The sequence below is a fragment of the Pelodiscus sinensis genome, chromosome 23 (assembly GCF_052426305.1).
Source record: "Pelodiscus sinensis isolate ZL-2025 chromosome 23, ASM5242630v1, whole genome shotgun sequence".
Taxonomy (NCBI): Eukaryota; Metazoa; Chordata; order Testudines; family Trionychidae; genus Pelodiscus; species Pelodiscus sinensis.
In genome coordinates this window covers 3,453,095-3,467,610 of record NC_143074.1, presented here as the reverse complement: position 1 = coordinate 3,467,610, position 14,516 = coordinate 3,453,095, and the positions used below count along the sequence as shown (strand labels likewise).

General features: G+C 58.1%; 1 protein-coding gene across 5 annotated transcripts in view; it reads left to right on the top strand.

The window, feature by feature from the left end:
- Nucleotides 1–14,516, top strand: part of RGS3 (regulator of G protein signaling 3) — a 136,815-nt gene that overhangs the window by 82,610 nt on the left and 39,689 nt on the right. For all 5 annotated transcript variants that reach the window (XM_075905326.2, XM_075905325.2, XM_075905328.2 and 2 more), the window contains one exon: nucleotides 1,253–1,296. In XM_075905326.2, coding sequence (XP_075761441.2) covers nucleotides 1,253–1,296 — 44 coding nt within the window. The remainder of the gene's footprint in view (nucleotides 1–1,252; nucleotides 1,297–14,516) is intronic.

Below are 14,516 nucleotides of genomic sequence, written 5' to 3'. Positions count from 1 at the left end.
CGGTGCACGTCGGGTACTTGGGCTTTCCGAAAGCCTTGGACAAGCTCCCCCACCAAAGGCTTGGAAGCAAACTCAGCAGTCGTGGGAGGAGAGGGCAGGGCCTCTCCTGGATCAGCCACCGGTTAAAGGACAACCCTGAGGCTTTGACCTTCCCCTGCTGCAGGGCCAGCCAGCCCCATGGAGGGCACCGCGGCTCAGAGCTTGCGTCCTGCAGTGTGGAGACTACGCGGTCTGGACCCAATTGAGCCATGGGCCAGATCCAGCCACAGGTCCCCCACCCTGGGAATAAATTGCCAGTTTTCACAAAAGGAGGAGGTAGACAAGGATGGGCTGATCGGTTACCATGGATGGTAACACGCAGGCTGCCACCGCGCTCCCGAGGAGCCGGCTGCCACCCTGCTCCCAAGGAGCCAGCTGCCACCCTGCTCCCAAGGAGCCAGCTGCCACCCTGCTCCCAAGGAGCCAGCTGCCACCCTGCTCCCAAGGAGCCAGCTGCCACCCTGCTCCCAAGCAGCTGGCTGCCATCCTGCTCCCAAGGAGCCAGCTGCCACCCTGCTCCCAAGGTGCCAGCTGCCACCCTGCTCCCAAGCAGCTGGCTGCCACCCCACTCCTGAGCAGCCGGCTGCCACCTCGCGCTGCTAGCTCAGTAGCAGAAGGTGCCTTCCCAGAAAGCCCTAGGACCAGGGTAGAGAGACATTCATGGATCAGCACAGAGGCCAGGGTGTGTGTGTGTGTCTGTGTGTAATGGCAATTGCCTGTACTAGCTCCAGCCTTCTAATTCACCGAGACCCAGGTCTGCAGCCTGCCCAGGAGGGCAGCCTGCTCTGAGCTCCCGGGGGACTGGCCCAGCCCCTGTGTGCACGTCTCCCCACAGAGCAGGGCCCTAAGCTTCCTCAGCCTCTCGCTTTGCTTCTGCATCAGGCTGGCCCTTTGCCCGGTGCCTTGACCAACTCCAGCAGGCGGCCGCTGTGACGGCAAGAGAGACCCCGTCACCAGGGGACAGAGCCTGGCGAAAAAGCCCCCGCTGTGCAGTGAGCCGGCGAGACGCGCCTCCGCTTTGCCTGCTGCATTAGCCTGACCCATCCACTTGGCCGCCAGCCGCAGCAAACCTCACTGCCAGCCCACAGCCTGCCAGGGCAGAACTGCAACCATTGCTCGTTAAGTGCATCCCCGCAGCCAGGGCCACGGCTCTTTGCTGGGGAGGCCCGGATGCAATCAAAGCCTGATCCCGGCCTGGTTTTTTCTCTTCCAGGTTCCTCTGAAGACCTGACATTCTGCATCCTCTACCTTGCAGAGGTGAGTAGATCCTACAGGGTCCAGCTAACCAACGCTTTGTCCTGGGGGCAGAGCCGAGAGCGGGTCGATTTCACTTCTCCCTGGAGTTAGTTTGCCAGCTGCTGGGAAAGGGAACAGAGGTGGCTGCAGCCAGCACGGATGAAGCTGTTACGTGGAATTTGTGACTCAGGAGAGAATGAAGCATTGATGTCTGTACCCTTCCCCACCCCCCTTCCAGGCCGGGGGCGGGGCAGCCTTTCCCCACTGCTCTGACTTTTGATTGGTGCCTACGGGTTCTTCAGCCCTCTGATGGATTTATTGGCCAGTTTCTTTCAATTTCTTTTTACAGGCGGTTCCCTGTTCTTGCCTTCAAAATCTCAGACTTATAAACCATGAAATAGGACAAAGCAAGCACGAGGCATAGTACATTCCTGGTTATCCAAATGGCTTGGGGGTCAGCTAAATCCTTGGGGTAGTTGGGCGTATTTTGAGCTGCGGATTATCCTGCCAAGTGTTGTAGAAGGCTGGAGCTAGTACAGGCAATCCCCCCCCCCCCACACCCCGCCTCTGAAATATGATTAGGATTCCGTGACTGCAGGTAACTGCTTAGAAGAGCTATACAAACACAAAGCCCTGGATTAGGACTAAGAGGCGTTAAGAGGCTAATTGAGATGTAATTAGCTGGTGATGAACTAAGAGAAGGTTTCAGGGAGGACAGGCAGTAACGAGGATCTCAGATAAAAGGCAATGACACTGGAAAAGACGCTTTCCATAAACACAGCTCTGAAAGAGCATGCAGAGGGAATGTCATAAACATGGTTATAATCACTTGGATGGTGGCCAAGTTCCTGTTGCCAGAAATGAGCTGAGAGCTGCAGAACTTGTTCTTTGTGAATTGAACCTACCCTGTCACCAGATCTTGCAGCTGCTTGCTGTGTGGGCTCCCTTCCCCCTCCCTCCCGAGTAACTCCGGGTTGTGCCTGATTTCAGCGCCTGGTGGGGAGAGGGCAGGAGTTTGGGGCTAGTCCTGCTTGTGCGAGCGTGGCATAGTTGCTTCCCCTTTCTCTTTGCCCTCCAACGCTCTTGTTTGTCTTGACTGTTGTAATGATGAGATGTGCAGCGCAGGAAGACGACCCTGTCTGGGTACGGCACCAGCACAGCAGGGCCCCGGCCTCAGCTGGAACCTCCTGACCCTGCCGTAATACAAATAAATCATCATTTTGTGACCCTAAAATGTAGCTTTTAGTGCCCAGTGTCCAGGCTCACCTTGAAGCAGAGGGCAGTATAAATGTTCACACCAGTGGGAAACTGAAACCGTCGGCCAGAGGTGCAGGCAGAGGCCAGAGGTGCAGCTGACGTGGACATAGGTTATGTTGTGCGGAGGGGTGAATTAGCCGCCCTCTGCGAGATGTAACTTACGATAGAATCAGAGACGATTAGGGCAGGATGTTTAACGCCCCCGACCCGAGCAGGACAGACCCCAACTCAATCATCCCAGCCAGGGCTTTGTCAAGCTGGGACGTAGAAACTTCTAGGGATGGAGAGTCTCCCCCTCCCTAGGGAACCCAGCCCAGCGCTTCACCCTCCTTGGGAAACAGCTTTTCCTAATATCCCACCGAGACCTCCCCCACTGCAACGTGAGCCCATTGCTCCTCATTCTGCCACCTGCCACCGCCAAGAACAGCCTCTCTCCAGCCTCTCTGGAACCTCCCTGCAGGGAATTGCAGGCTGCTTTCAAATCCCCCCTCACTCTCCTCTTCTGCAGACTAACTAAGCCCAGTTCCCTCGGCCTCTCTTCATGTCATGCGACCCTCTGGCCCGCCTTAAGGAAAATGGCACCCTTCTATTCCCCCCCCCCCCGGTCACTACTGACCCCACCGGCTCCCTAGGCTTCCGCCCTATCTCTTCTGGGCCCCAGTTCCTTTCCCAGGGTTTAACTGGCACGAAGGAGATGCCAGAGGCAAGAGCCCAGCCTGGGCACACATTAAGCACTGGCAGGGCCGCCTGATTCTGGCGGGTGCTAGCCAGGTGCCACTGCCAGCAGCAGCGCAGAAGTCGGGGTGGCCTGGCAGATGGTGTGTTGCCGCCCTTATGTGCTGCTGCTGTAATGGAGGGCGGGCCTGATGTTCGGCACGGGGCTCCAGGCGGGCGTTGCGCTGTGGCGTGGGGACCGCGTCTTGCCAGAGCGCATGGCCCCCCAGCCGCCCTCTGGCTGCTCCTGGCTCACCCCTGGGAGGTTTGGGGGGACGGTGGGCAGGGAGGCACCAGGCACCGCTGCGCTATGTGCAGATAACAGCTCTGGTATGTTCAGAAAGCGTAGCTGTCCGTTCAGAGGTAATATGGCCAGCCCCTCCCCATCCCAGGCCGCAGGCTCTGTCCACACTTGCAGCCTTCAGGCCGCGCTTTGAGACCAGTGTGTTGCAGCCCGCGTGCTGAAAGAGAGCTCTCCCCCAGCGCTTCAGGAAACCCCCCTCCCCCAGGAGCATAGCTCTCCGCGCCACCGGCCAGTGACTGCTCTGACGCTTGCTGTGCTGCGGTGGGGGCAGGAGGAGGTGTGATTTTCACACCCCTGAGCAGGAAAGTTTCAGCACCGTCACTTGCCGGTGTGCACAAGCCCTTCGCGGGCCAGTTCCGGAGCTGTAACCCGGCTCTCCAACGCACGTGCGATACTTTGCCTGCTGTCTTGCGCAGAGCACACAATAAGTGCAGACTGCTTGCTTCCTCTAGCAGACACTCGCTCTAGAGGGGTCGCCCTGGTAGTCTGTAACTAAAAAAAATTAAAAACCAACGAATGGCCCTGTAGCACCTCGGAGACTAACACAAACATCTCATGAGCTCACCAGTGTGTCACCTCTGCTGGAAAGCCTGGGCCTTTCCCACACTTGGGGAATCTCTGTCATCCCAGCCTGTGCCTTGATAATCTTTCCCTTCCCCCAGTGCCACCTTCCTCTCGGCCTTCGCCCGCTGCTGCTGGAAAGAGCACAGAGCCTTCCTGCAGAACAAGGGTCGATTCCCTGCTCCGCACGGGGCGAGAACTGGTTGAGGGTGGCCAAGGGAATTGGACACACATTGCTGCTTGCCTGCAGATACTGGGCCTGCCCTGTGCTGGTGAGGCCTGCTGCTGGCGGAGGGAAGGGGAAATGGTCGTACGCTGTTTATTCAGTCTTCTTCCGCTGTGTGTTTCCCTCCCACTGGGTATCTGGCCAGAGTCACTCCCCATCCAGGCAGGCCGCCTCGCCTGCGTTGGGGGAGCCCTGCGCTGGGCTGGGGCAGAGGAAAGGCGTTAACACACGGGACAGTGTGACTGTGACTGTGACCGCACAGGAGCGGGCAGGGGCTCAGAGAGAGCAGGTGCAGGGAGACGTGTAATGTCGAGGCCCCAGCTCAATGAGTTTGGGAGACACGTCATTCCACGTGAAAGAGGGACACTGAGGCACAGAGCAAGGAAATGCCTTGCCCACCATCGCACCGCGGGCCTCCCAAATCCGCCCCCATTTGCATACACTTCACAGCAATGAAACTGTCTCCAGCGTAGTGGCTTTAGCTATTTAAATCTTAAATGTCTTGGTGTTTTAACAAAGCATAAGTATCGGTTATGGTTGACCAGTAGGGACTGGAGCACGCTGCGGGCAGGGGCTGGTGCAGCTCCGCAAGGCCTGTCGCGGTCAGGGGCACTCAAGCCTGGCCGGAGCAGTGCCCATACATGATGGGTGGCCGCTCCAGCCCAACGGGGGGGTGGGAGGAGCTGGTCCAGCCAGTTGGCTTGGAGCATCCCTCCGCATATACTCCCCCCCCCCCCGTTTAGTCGATTAACCGGTTAAACTTAACATTTAACTGCTTAACCAGGTAAACGGGATTTGGCATCCCTAATGTAACCCTCTAAAGTGCTTCGTCGATATATTTCAGGCTGGGGGGCCTGATCCAAAAGGGGGTGGCAAGGCTGTTGTGGAGAAGGGGTCGCACTGTTACCACCCTTCCTCTTGCTGCTTTCAGAGCTGGACACCCAGCTTGGAAAGCAGCACCTCCGCCAGCCACAGCACAGAAGGAAGGGGACCCGGGCTGTGGCCTCCCCACCTCCCCAGATCCTTGCAGTCCCTTTGGGGTCAAGGAGCCCCATTGTGGGGAACACTGGGCACTTGTGCCCCCGGCCTGTGGGCCAGTATCACCGTCTGTGATGCATTGAATTTGGCAGGGCCCTAAGTCTTCCTGTGAGTCAGTGCAGAGACAGGGCTAAGCTGGGGAGACCTGACTCACGCGTCTGCTCCCAGGCCACATGCTGTCTGCCCGCAGTGACAAAGAGGTGGCTGCCCGGGAAGCGGAGGAGGACGGTGCTGCTGTTGCTAAGGCCCGAAGGGATGAAGGCTGGGTTGGCGGATAAATCACCGGCCTGGGAGCGAGGCGAGCGGGGTCCAGTCTTACCTCTGCTACTGACTGACCCGGTGACCTTGAGCAGGCCACTTAAACTTGTGCTCGGATGTCACCAGGGTGGTGTGCGGACAGGCGGCGTGCTCTGTTCAGCTGCGTGTGTGGGCTCCCTCTCTGTCCTGCCCAGCTCAGTGTAGGAAGCCAGACCCCACGAGAACCCCCAACAACCGCAAAATCAGAGAAGGGGCGAAGGCTCCAGGCCAGGTTTATTGTCCACGAGGCACTGTCCTAGGGCCCTGGCTCAGTGGATAAAGCCCCAGGGGCCAGCAGGCCCCCCCATCCCATATTCGGCATAGGGAAATACGCTCACCCTAGTTCTGAGGAACAGGCGAAGCGGGTTTGTTATACCCAGATCCTTATGCCAAACCAACCTCATTGCCTCTGTAAGTTTTCTTGGTGAAGGCTCAGAAGGCGCCGGGGTGAGACACTGGTCCTAGCTCCCAGAGAGAAAGCAAAGTGCAGACCGGGGGCGACCGGTGAGGAGGGCCACAGGGGGGCACCGGTCACATGACCGCTCCCCTCACCCCGTGACTCCTCCCCATGTCCTCATTGGCTCCTTTGACAGGGACGCTGGCCCAGGTGAGTGGGGGCAGCAGTAGATGTGGGTGACAGCTACGTAGCTTCCCTTTTTGCCTGGCCACGGAGCTCAGCCTCCCCGTCGACTGTGGGAACAGCGCTGGCTTCTGTTGTAAACGGGACTTGCAGGGCTGGCGCTGGGTGTGAGCCGGGGGGGGGGGGGGGACAGCAAGGAGACGTGTGTTTGCTTAGAGCCGCGCGGGGAGTGAGGCTGCGGTGGGGTGGTGCAGTCGGATTCCTAGGCAGCCCTGGCTACACTGGGCTGTCTCGGCCTTGCAGAGCTGCAGGGCCACATGGGAAGCCGGGCCCGTGGGGAGCGCATCCCGCCGTGGTGCAGCTGCCTCCCACCCTCCAGAGCCCAGCTGCCTGCAAGAGCGCAGGCTGCAGAGCCTGGTTTCCTGGGACTCTGCCTTGCTCTCTTCCCAGTGTCCCTGGGGGATCCCTATCCCATGCTGGCACTGCAGCCCCTTCCTCTTCTGTCTTGGTGGGGCAGTCAGCACCCGGGGCCTTTGCCTGAGACCTGCAGGGCTGCGGCAGGAGGGAAATTTCAAATGGGAGGTGTGGCGGCGCGTCGGGTTCCCCGCCTCCTGCACCCCTGTAGTGACACGGACAGACTCCACCAGCCAGTAGAATAGAGGGTGTTTATTGCTTCTCCAGGATACAGCACAGCACAGATGTAATCTGGTTCCAGGGCAGGCCTAGGATGCCTCAGCCCCCCTTGAGATGGGGGAGCCTGGGCCCCTAAATCCCAGCCTATTGCCTAGGCTGCTTCCTCCATGATACCAGACAGCAAACTAAAAAACATCCCTTTCAGCCCTGCCCCCAGCCAGGGGCTGGCCTCTCCTCCTTCCTTTGTTTCTCTCCCTGGGAGGTAACTGGTCAGACAGGTTGGGAGCCCCTTGCATACTGACTCATCCCCTGTCCTGCTGGGCCGTGCTACAAACAGCCGCCAGCGGAGGTCACCCACAGCTCACCGCCCAGCATAGCAACCAGCAAGGTCCCAACGCTACATCACAGGAGGCGCTCTGCAAAGCCAAGGAAGGAGGCTTGTGCCCCTCTTACTCTGGGGGGATTCTGCACCCGTCGTTGCCCCTTTCATTTGTCAAGGATGTTGTTTCACTTACAGCTCAGTGGGTGGAGAACAGGAGTGGGCAGCCCCGGAGGAAATCGCCAGCCCCTTGCAACTAAGTAACGGAGCTAGAATTGACCCTTCGTGTCTAGTTGTCAGTCCACACATATTGCAGCCATATGCTCAGTGTTACGTTGTAGGCAGCTGACGAGCAAGCGAGGGCTGGGAACGCAAACTCAGCATGTGTATTGGCTACTGCCCGCCTCCAGAAAGGTCAGCTGCAAACTGTTCACCGTGCAAATGATACTGGGAAACATCTTCCGTCCAAAAATGCAGGCCACTCGATCACTCAGGCTCCCTGGGCATGTATGAGGCCACCCTGCCCTTTGCAACGAGGCTCCTTTACACCTCTGGCAATGTAAAGGAGCCTCCAACTTTTACACCTGGAGAACTTCATTAAGAAGAAAGGGGATGATTCACTAAGCAGGCAGGCTGCTGCGTCCCCTGTCCCTCGCCTACTTTCCCAGAAACAGCCCCGAGCCAGGCCCCTCCACACAGAGCAAGCCACGGCCTTGCCCAAGAGGGACAGTGTGTCTCACCCACGCTCAGCTGCCCAGCCTTCTCCCTCCCCAGTGGCGATTTATTCTCTACCAGCCAATCCAAGTACCCACACTGAGGACCCTGTGCTGCGGGGGAGAGGTGCATGATCGCTCTGGGGGCTTCCCCATCAAAGGTCATTTTTCTGTGGGGAAGTAAAGAAATCTGCAGGGAACGTGAATTCTGGAAGGGAGAGCTGTTTGCCACGGAAGTTACTAAGACTCAGAGAGCCCCATGGTTGTGTTGCGGAAACTCTGGGTCTACATAAGAGTGAATTGCCGCCACTTGCCGCTGTGATTTATACTGTGTTAGACTGATCCCCGTTGCCCAGGCTCAGTGCTGCTGGCTGGCAAAAAGCCCAACTGCAAGACTCTGAGATGTGTTGACACTTTACTTGCAAAGCCCTACTGCAGTTGTTCTATCTGTCTAGGGTAGACGGTTATTGAGGGAATGGAGCCACTTCTAACTGATTCAGGGCATGCTGCACCAGATCACAGTTGGTCATTTACAGAATCAATGAACACACCTAGAGCTACCGCAAGAGTACACAGCCCTACCCATGAAGGCCCGGCGGGACGGCTCTGGACATCTGGGAGTGCAGAGAACTCTGGAACTTCTCCGCAGTGGGTTCCACCGGAGGGCCGAGGACGTACGCAAGAAATGCGGGACATGCGCCTGGAGTGTTCAAAGGGAACTGCCCGTGAGAGCAGCGTTTTCTGAAGACGGTCACCAGCAGCCAGCCTGCGGAGCTGGCCTGCCGCCATTTCTTGTCCTTAGAAGTGGACAGGAGGAACGCTGGGAACATTTTCGTCGTGACTGAGCGTTCTGCCTGGCACGTGCAAGAATATCCCACATGCGACCAGAGGGCCAGCGCCGTCGCTCCAGTGCTGGTGGAGTGTTTTCCAGTGTGCGGGTTCCTGGCTTGGAGACACTGTGACCAGGGATGGGACATTGAGAGCCAGCTCCTGAAGGAGGCGCTAAGGCTTGCCGAAATGAAGACGTCCAGAACGACACCTGGCCACCCACAAGGAGACCCTCAGCCAGAGCGATTTAGTGGGCCTGTGTTGGCCATGCTGGAGACTTTACGTCCAGGGCAGAAAGCATCCTGGAGCCAGCATGTGGCATTTTTGGTTCATGCCGACAATGCCGCAAAGAAGGGTGCTACAGGAGTCCCCCCATGCCCCTTGATGTTTGGTTGAGAGTCAAGGTTACCCACAGACCTGGGCTGGGGATATTAGAGGATGGAGAAAGCGACGAGATGCAGATGCAGTATATGTCCCGCCGAAGAGAAAAACTGCAGGAAGTCTAGCGCGTGGCTCAGGGTATAGAGCAGACGCCTCATCCCCTCTGTACGTGGTCTCGGTGGGACAGAGCACACCCCCAGATGCATGCCCAGTGGTGCAGAATTCCCCCAGCAGCACCCCAAGATGGCTAGAGGGGGCGGGAGCTGGTCTCCCGTCCTCTGGGCTGGGTGGGAACGGCCTGCCACCTTAGAGAAGGAAGCCTGCAGTAGCGCACAGCGTTCGTCTGAGATCTTATTCCAGGAAGCAGCCGGCCAGCCGCTAGCAGTAATTATACTTTGCGGCCAATCCAGCCTGGCGGGGGAGGTTGGAGCCGTGTTTAACAGCATCCCCATCGCCATGGTTTCTGGGGGCTGAGACCCCAGGCCGACTGGCTGCTTCCTTGGCTTTATGTCATCTCGGCAGCTGCCGGTGGAAGCGCTCGTCTCATGCTGCATTATCTGCATGGCCTCTGTAACGAGCCCCTTCATTTCCTTAATGGCTTGGTGAGTCGCACGGGATTCTGGTGCCCAGCACGCTGCTCTCACTCCGAGAAGCCCATTTCTCGGTAGACGCTTGTTCTCCAGGGGCCTGAGAGTCCATCAGCCTCTAGACGCTTTATGAATAAATATTGATTCCCCCCCAGTAATGTAGGCGTCGTCGTAATCGCATCAAGTGTGCTGGATGTGGAAACGCTTCTAGCTGCGTCTCCGGGGCTGTATTTGTTTCGAGCAGAGGGGAGATTTCAAACTTCAGTGATTACTGCTGGGTAGCGGCAAAGCCACGGGGAGCCGCTGCTCGCGCTGCTCACCAAGAGACCCCTCAACAGAGCTTAAAGCCCTCCGGACTCTAATGAGTCGTTACAGTCAAAGCCAGTGCCCGGCCCAGGCTGACTCAGACACAGGTGAGCGTGCGAGTTGGAAGCTCCCTTAGGACACAAACGGCATCTTCCCAGCCCCGTCCGGCGCGCGTGGGAGTGCAGACCGTAGCGTCGCTGGGAGCGTCTGTTCCGCACTGCGCTGGGTGCCGAAGGGCAGGCCGACTTTGCAGCGCCTTCCCGTTGCGGTGGTTGGCTTGTTGTTTTACACAACGCGTGTTAATGCTAGAATCGCGTCAGTGACCGTGTTAAAAATCAGACACTCCTGCTACCCAAGGTAGCGCATCCCTGCTGGGCCAGGCATTCGCGGGAGTGTCGCTGGCTGAGTCCTGCTGCCCCACGTCAGGGAAATGGCACCTCCAGACCCCTAGGCACAAAGCCTCACCCAGGACATTCAGCTGCAGGGTCAGGGCCTTATTTCAATAGGTTCAACTTGCATCCTGCCTGCCGGCATGAATCCCAAGAACCCCGTGGACTCCTGAGGTGTTCCCTTGGATTTACACCAGCTGCGCAGATCCGTGTTTGGCCCCGTTTGGCGCGTGGAAGGCCACACTCCACGGTGAATTTGAATCTAGTTTTCTTTTCCAGATCATGAAAAAACGTAAAAAACAACGAATGGTCCCGCCACACCGTAGAGACTAACAACACGTGTAGATGGTGTCGTGAGCGTCCGTGGGCACCGCCCCCTTCTTCAGATGACTGGCTTGTGCCCACGGACGCTCACAACACCATCTACATGTTTTGTTAGTCTCTACGGTGCGGCAGGACCATTCGTTGTTTTTTACGTTTTTTCAGTGAGGCTACGTCTACGCTGCGGCGCTGTTTTGGGATACCGGAAGTATCCCGAAATAGCTAGTCCGCATCTTTTGAGCAAGTCCGTTCTTTCGAAATATAACGGGCTCGCTCTTCCGATGTCCCTTTAAACCTCGTTCCACGAGGGTTAAGGGACATTTCGGAATAACGCTTTATTTCAAAATAGGCTATTTCGAGGGAAGGGTGCAGTGTGGACGCACCCTTACAACTAACACGGAACCCCTCTGAAACCCAGATGATGAGTTAATTCTCCTACCACCTAGTTCAGGCCAAGTCTTTAAACCCAAGATTAATATTTGCATAATTACTCACTGCCTTTTCACTCTGGGGCGTGAAAAATGTGGGTAAGTTTTGCTACCACACACACATTTGGGCTGACTGCTGCTTAATTGGCAGCTTAAGGTATCGAAAGCGAGCCCCACGGCTGGGAGAAATCGGCCTAGCCCCTCAGACTCTGTGGACGTAGAGAGTAGCACTGTGCACACAGCGTGGTCCCAGCAGACCTGCTGGGCACGAACCAACCTGCAGGCTGGGGTGGCCCCATGGCTGAGCGGACGTGTGCGGAGCTTCACAGGTGACCACAGCAGCAACTGCCCCACTGATCTAGAATCCAGATCAGAGAGCTGGGAAACAGCCGTGGGCTCTGGCCAGGCCTGAATGCTCCCAGGCCCTGTGGCCACAGGACGCCGGTTCCTCTTAACAGCTGGTAAAATTGAACACAAACCCCAGGTCCCGCAGAGGGCCAGAGCCGGCCAAAATGGAGGTGTGCTGAAGAGACACGTTCCCTGTCACCTGGCCGAACGGCGACGCGCCTCTGCTCCTTGGGACTATGTTCCTGGGCCCCCGCCTCCATCCCTGGTCTTTGGGCCCAGGGCTCTGTCCCCTGGCTGGGCTCCGCTGGTCTGGGGAGGAAGCCTCTCTGGCGCCTTCACTCCATGCCGGCCTTGCGCCCTCAGCGAGGGCAGCAGTTCTGAGGTCAGCCGAGAGGCTGTAATTCCTGCTCCTCCTTAATGGTGCTGCGGCGCCGGCTCTCGCCACTCTGGGCCTGTGCCGGGGGAACCGAGCGGGCAGGGCGCATCTGCTCCCAGCCCGCCCACCTGCCAGTGCCCTGCCCACCCCCTGAGGCGCAGCAGAGCCCGAGCAGAGGGGTGGGCTGAGCGGGGCTAGTGACCCTGGCTCGGCGGGCCCAGGGGGATCTGGCTGACCCGAGCCCCTCCACTGAGCCCTGCTGTAGCTGGAGGAGGAGTAATTCTGTGGTGGGTGGAGTTGCCCCCTTTGTGTGGGGGCAGGGGCAGATGACCATTTTGCAGGGCCCAGGGCAGCCCAGTTTCGCAGGGCCCCCCTTTGCCACGGCGCATGCGCGGGGCTTCTTGAAGTGCGGGGCCCAGGGCGGCTGCCCCGCTCACCCTGCCCTATATCCGCCCCTGTGTGGGGGGAGCTCTGTGAACAGCCGTCTCAGCATGGCTGTGGGCAGGGGCCGTGGAGCCGGGATGCAGGCCGGGAGAGGTAAATGGCTCCACTGGAAAACAGGGCTGGACAATACTGGGAAGGGCCCGCATGCCCCTGATGCTGTCGAGGCAGGGCTGTGTGCCTGAGGGCTTGGCCCATTGCCCTAGCTCAGGGCAGGTCTCCAGCGTGCCATGCTCCTGCCCCACAGCCCGACCCCTGCGCCCACCTGCTCAGTGTGTTCTGGGGCTTCATGCAGTCCCACTTCATGGATGCCCTTGGGGAGAGGGCTGGGCCAGGTTGCTTAACTGAAAGGCACCTGAGTCCCCGCTGGGGTCCTCTGGCTCCCTGCTGCTCCGCCTTTATCCTGCTTGGCTTGGTGGCCAGCCGTGCCCTGGCTGCCACAGCCTCCCGCGTCCCCCATCACCCCACCCTGAGCACCTGCAATAACATGTTTTTCAAAAGCTCTGTGTAAACAGGCAGTGCTCCTGTCTGGCGCGTTCTCTGGTCGCGAATGCCCCTCTCCCGCTGTCTGCATCCTCCTTCCCCAGCACGGGGAGAGTCAGCCGCACTTGCTCTTTGCAAACAGGGTTGCCAGGGGTCCGGGTCTGAACCGGACGGTCCAGTGTTTGAGCTTTCTGTTCGGGACACAAATTGAGACAATAGAAATGAGACAATAGAACTGTCCGGTGTTTTCTAACTCCGATGGATTGTAGATTGTGATGTCATGTCAAGTGTGTCCGGTATTTTTGTTGAAACCATCTGGCAATCCTATGCAAACATTGGCCCCCCAATGCAACAGTAGCAGGGCAGCCGGCCCTCTCTGCAGCACGTTGTCTGGGCTGCATTTCAGTGATCTAGGGGAGCTGGGATCAGCTGGCTGCTGTGAGGTCTGCCTGCCCGGAGAGTACCAGAGTCAGGGCTCCTGGGGTCCCCGATCCCTTGCAGGCAGCTGTGGGGTATGAGTTGGAAGCCCCCTGGGGAAGGGCAGCCGGGGGTGCCCGATACGGAGGGTTCTTACGGCAAGGGCAGTGGGGAGGAACAGCATTGCGTGCGTTTGTGCTGATACCGCCTGTGCTGTTCTCGCCGGGAGGCGTCGGACCTCTCTCCAAGGGAAACCATTGTGGGTTCTGTCGTGCCCACATGCAGCCACCAGGGGGTGACGTCTCCGCTCCGCAAGGGAACAGCGAAACGAGAGAAATTCAGCCCCTTGGGCAGGGGTAGCAGTCGGGAGGTGCAAGGCCGCGCTGTGCCCCTGCCAAAGTGCCACTTGATAAAGGGGGCGCCGCCTCGTGCCCCCTCGCGGCGCTCTCTGCACCCCCTCCCCCCAGTGCACGCCAGCCTGGAGGAGCAGTCAAGGTGCCCTTACAAGCTTTATGCTGCCCGCTCACGGTGCCCATCTGGTTAGCAGGACAGCGGTGCTCGTGCTCCCGGGTTAGCCGACACCTGGGCTTCAAAGGCAGAAACCCACGTGGTTCTTTCCCTTCTCGCTGAGTAACACTCCCCTTCTGCAGGTTCCCGGGGGCCTCAAGTGGGGATCCGTGTCTCTGAACAAACAGTGTGAATTGTTTCGGGGGTCCCCGTGTTAGGGGCCTGTGGCACCGTGGAGGCTAACAAAACGATATAGACTCACGAGCTTCCGTGGGCAAAGCCCACTTCTTCCGATGAGCTTGAGTGGAGGAAAAAAGGGGGACTCTCGGGCTACGGTTACACTGCCTCTTTCTGGCAGAAGAGGCAATGCAAATTAAGTGCTCGTTAGCAACTTCTTGCACTTCATTTGCATAGTCTCTTCCGATGCTTTTTGCGCAAGAGGTTTTTGCACAAAAACAAGCCATGTAGAGGGATCCGTTTTGCGCAAAAGGCGTGTACAGATCAGAAAAGGAGGGATACAGATCTTGTGCCAAACGGACCCATCTACACGGCTTGTTTTTGCGCAAAAACCTCTTGCGCAAAAAGCATTGGAAGAGACTATGCAAATGAAGTGCGAGAAGTTGCTAATGAGCGCTTCATTAGCATACTCTCTGCTGGCAAAAGAGGCAGCTGTAGACTTAGCCTCAGACTTTATAACAGAAAAAGAGGGCGGGGAAGTACAGTCAGTTGTGCCTGAGCTAATGAGGCAAATTGAGTGGGCTGGAAGTGACTCAGACTTACCTTTTGA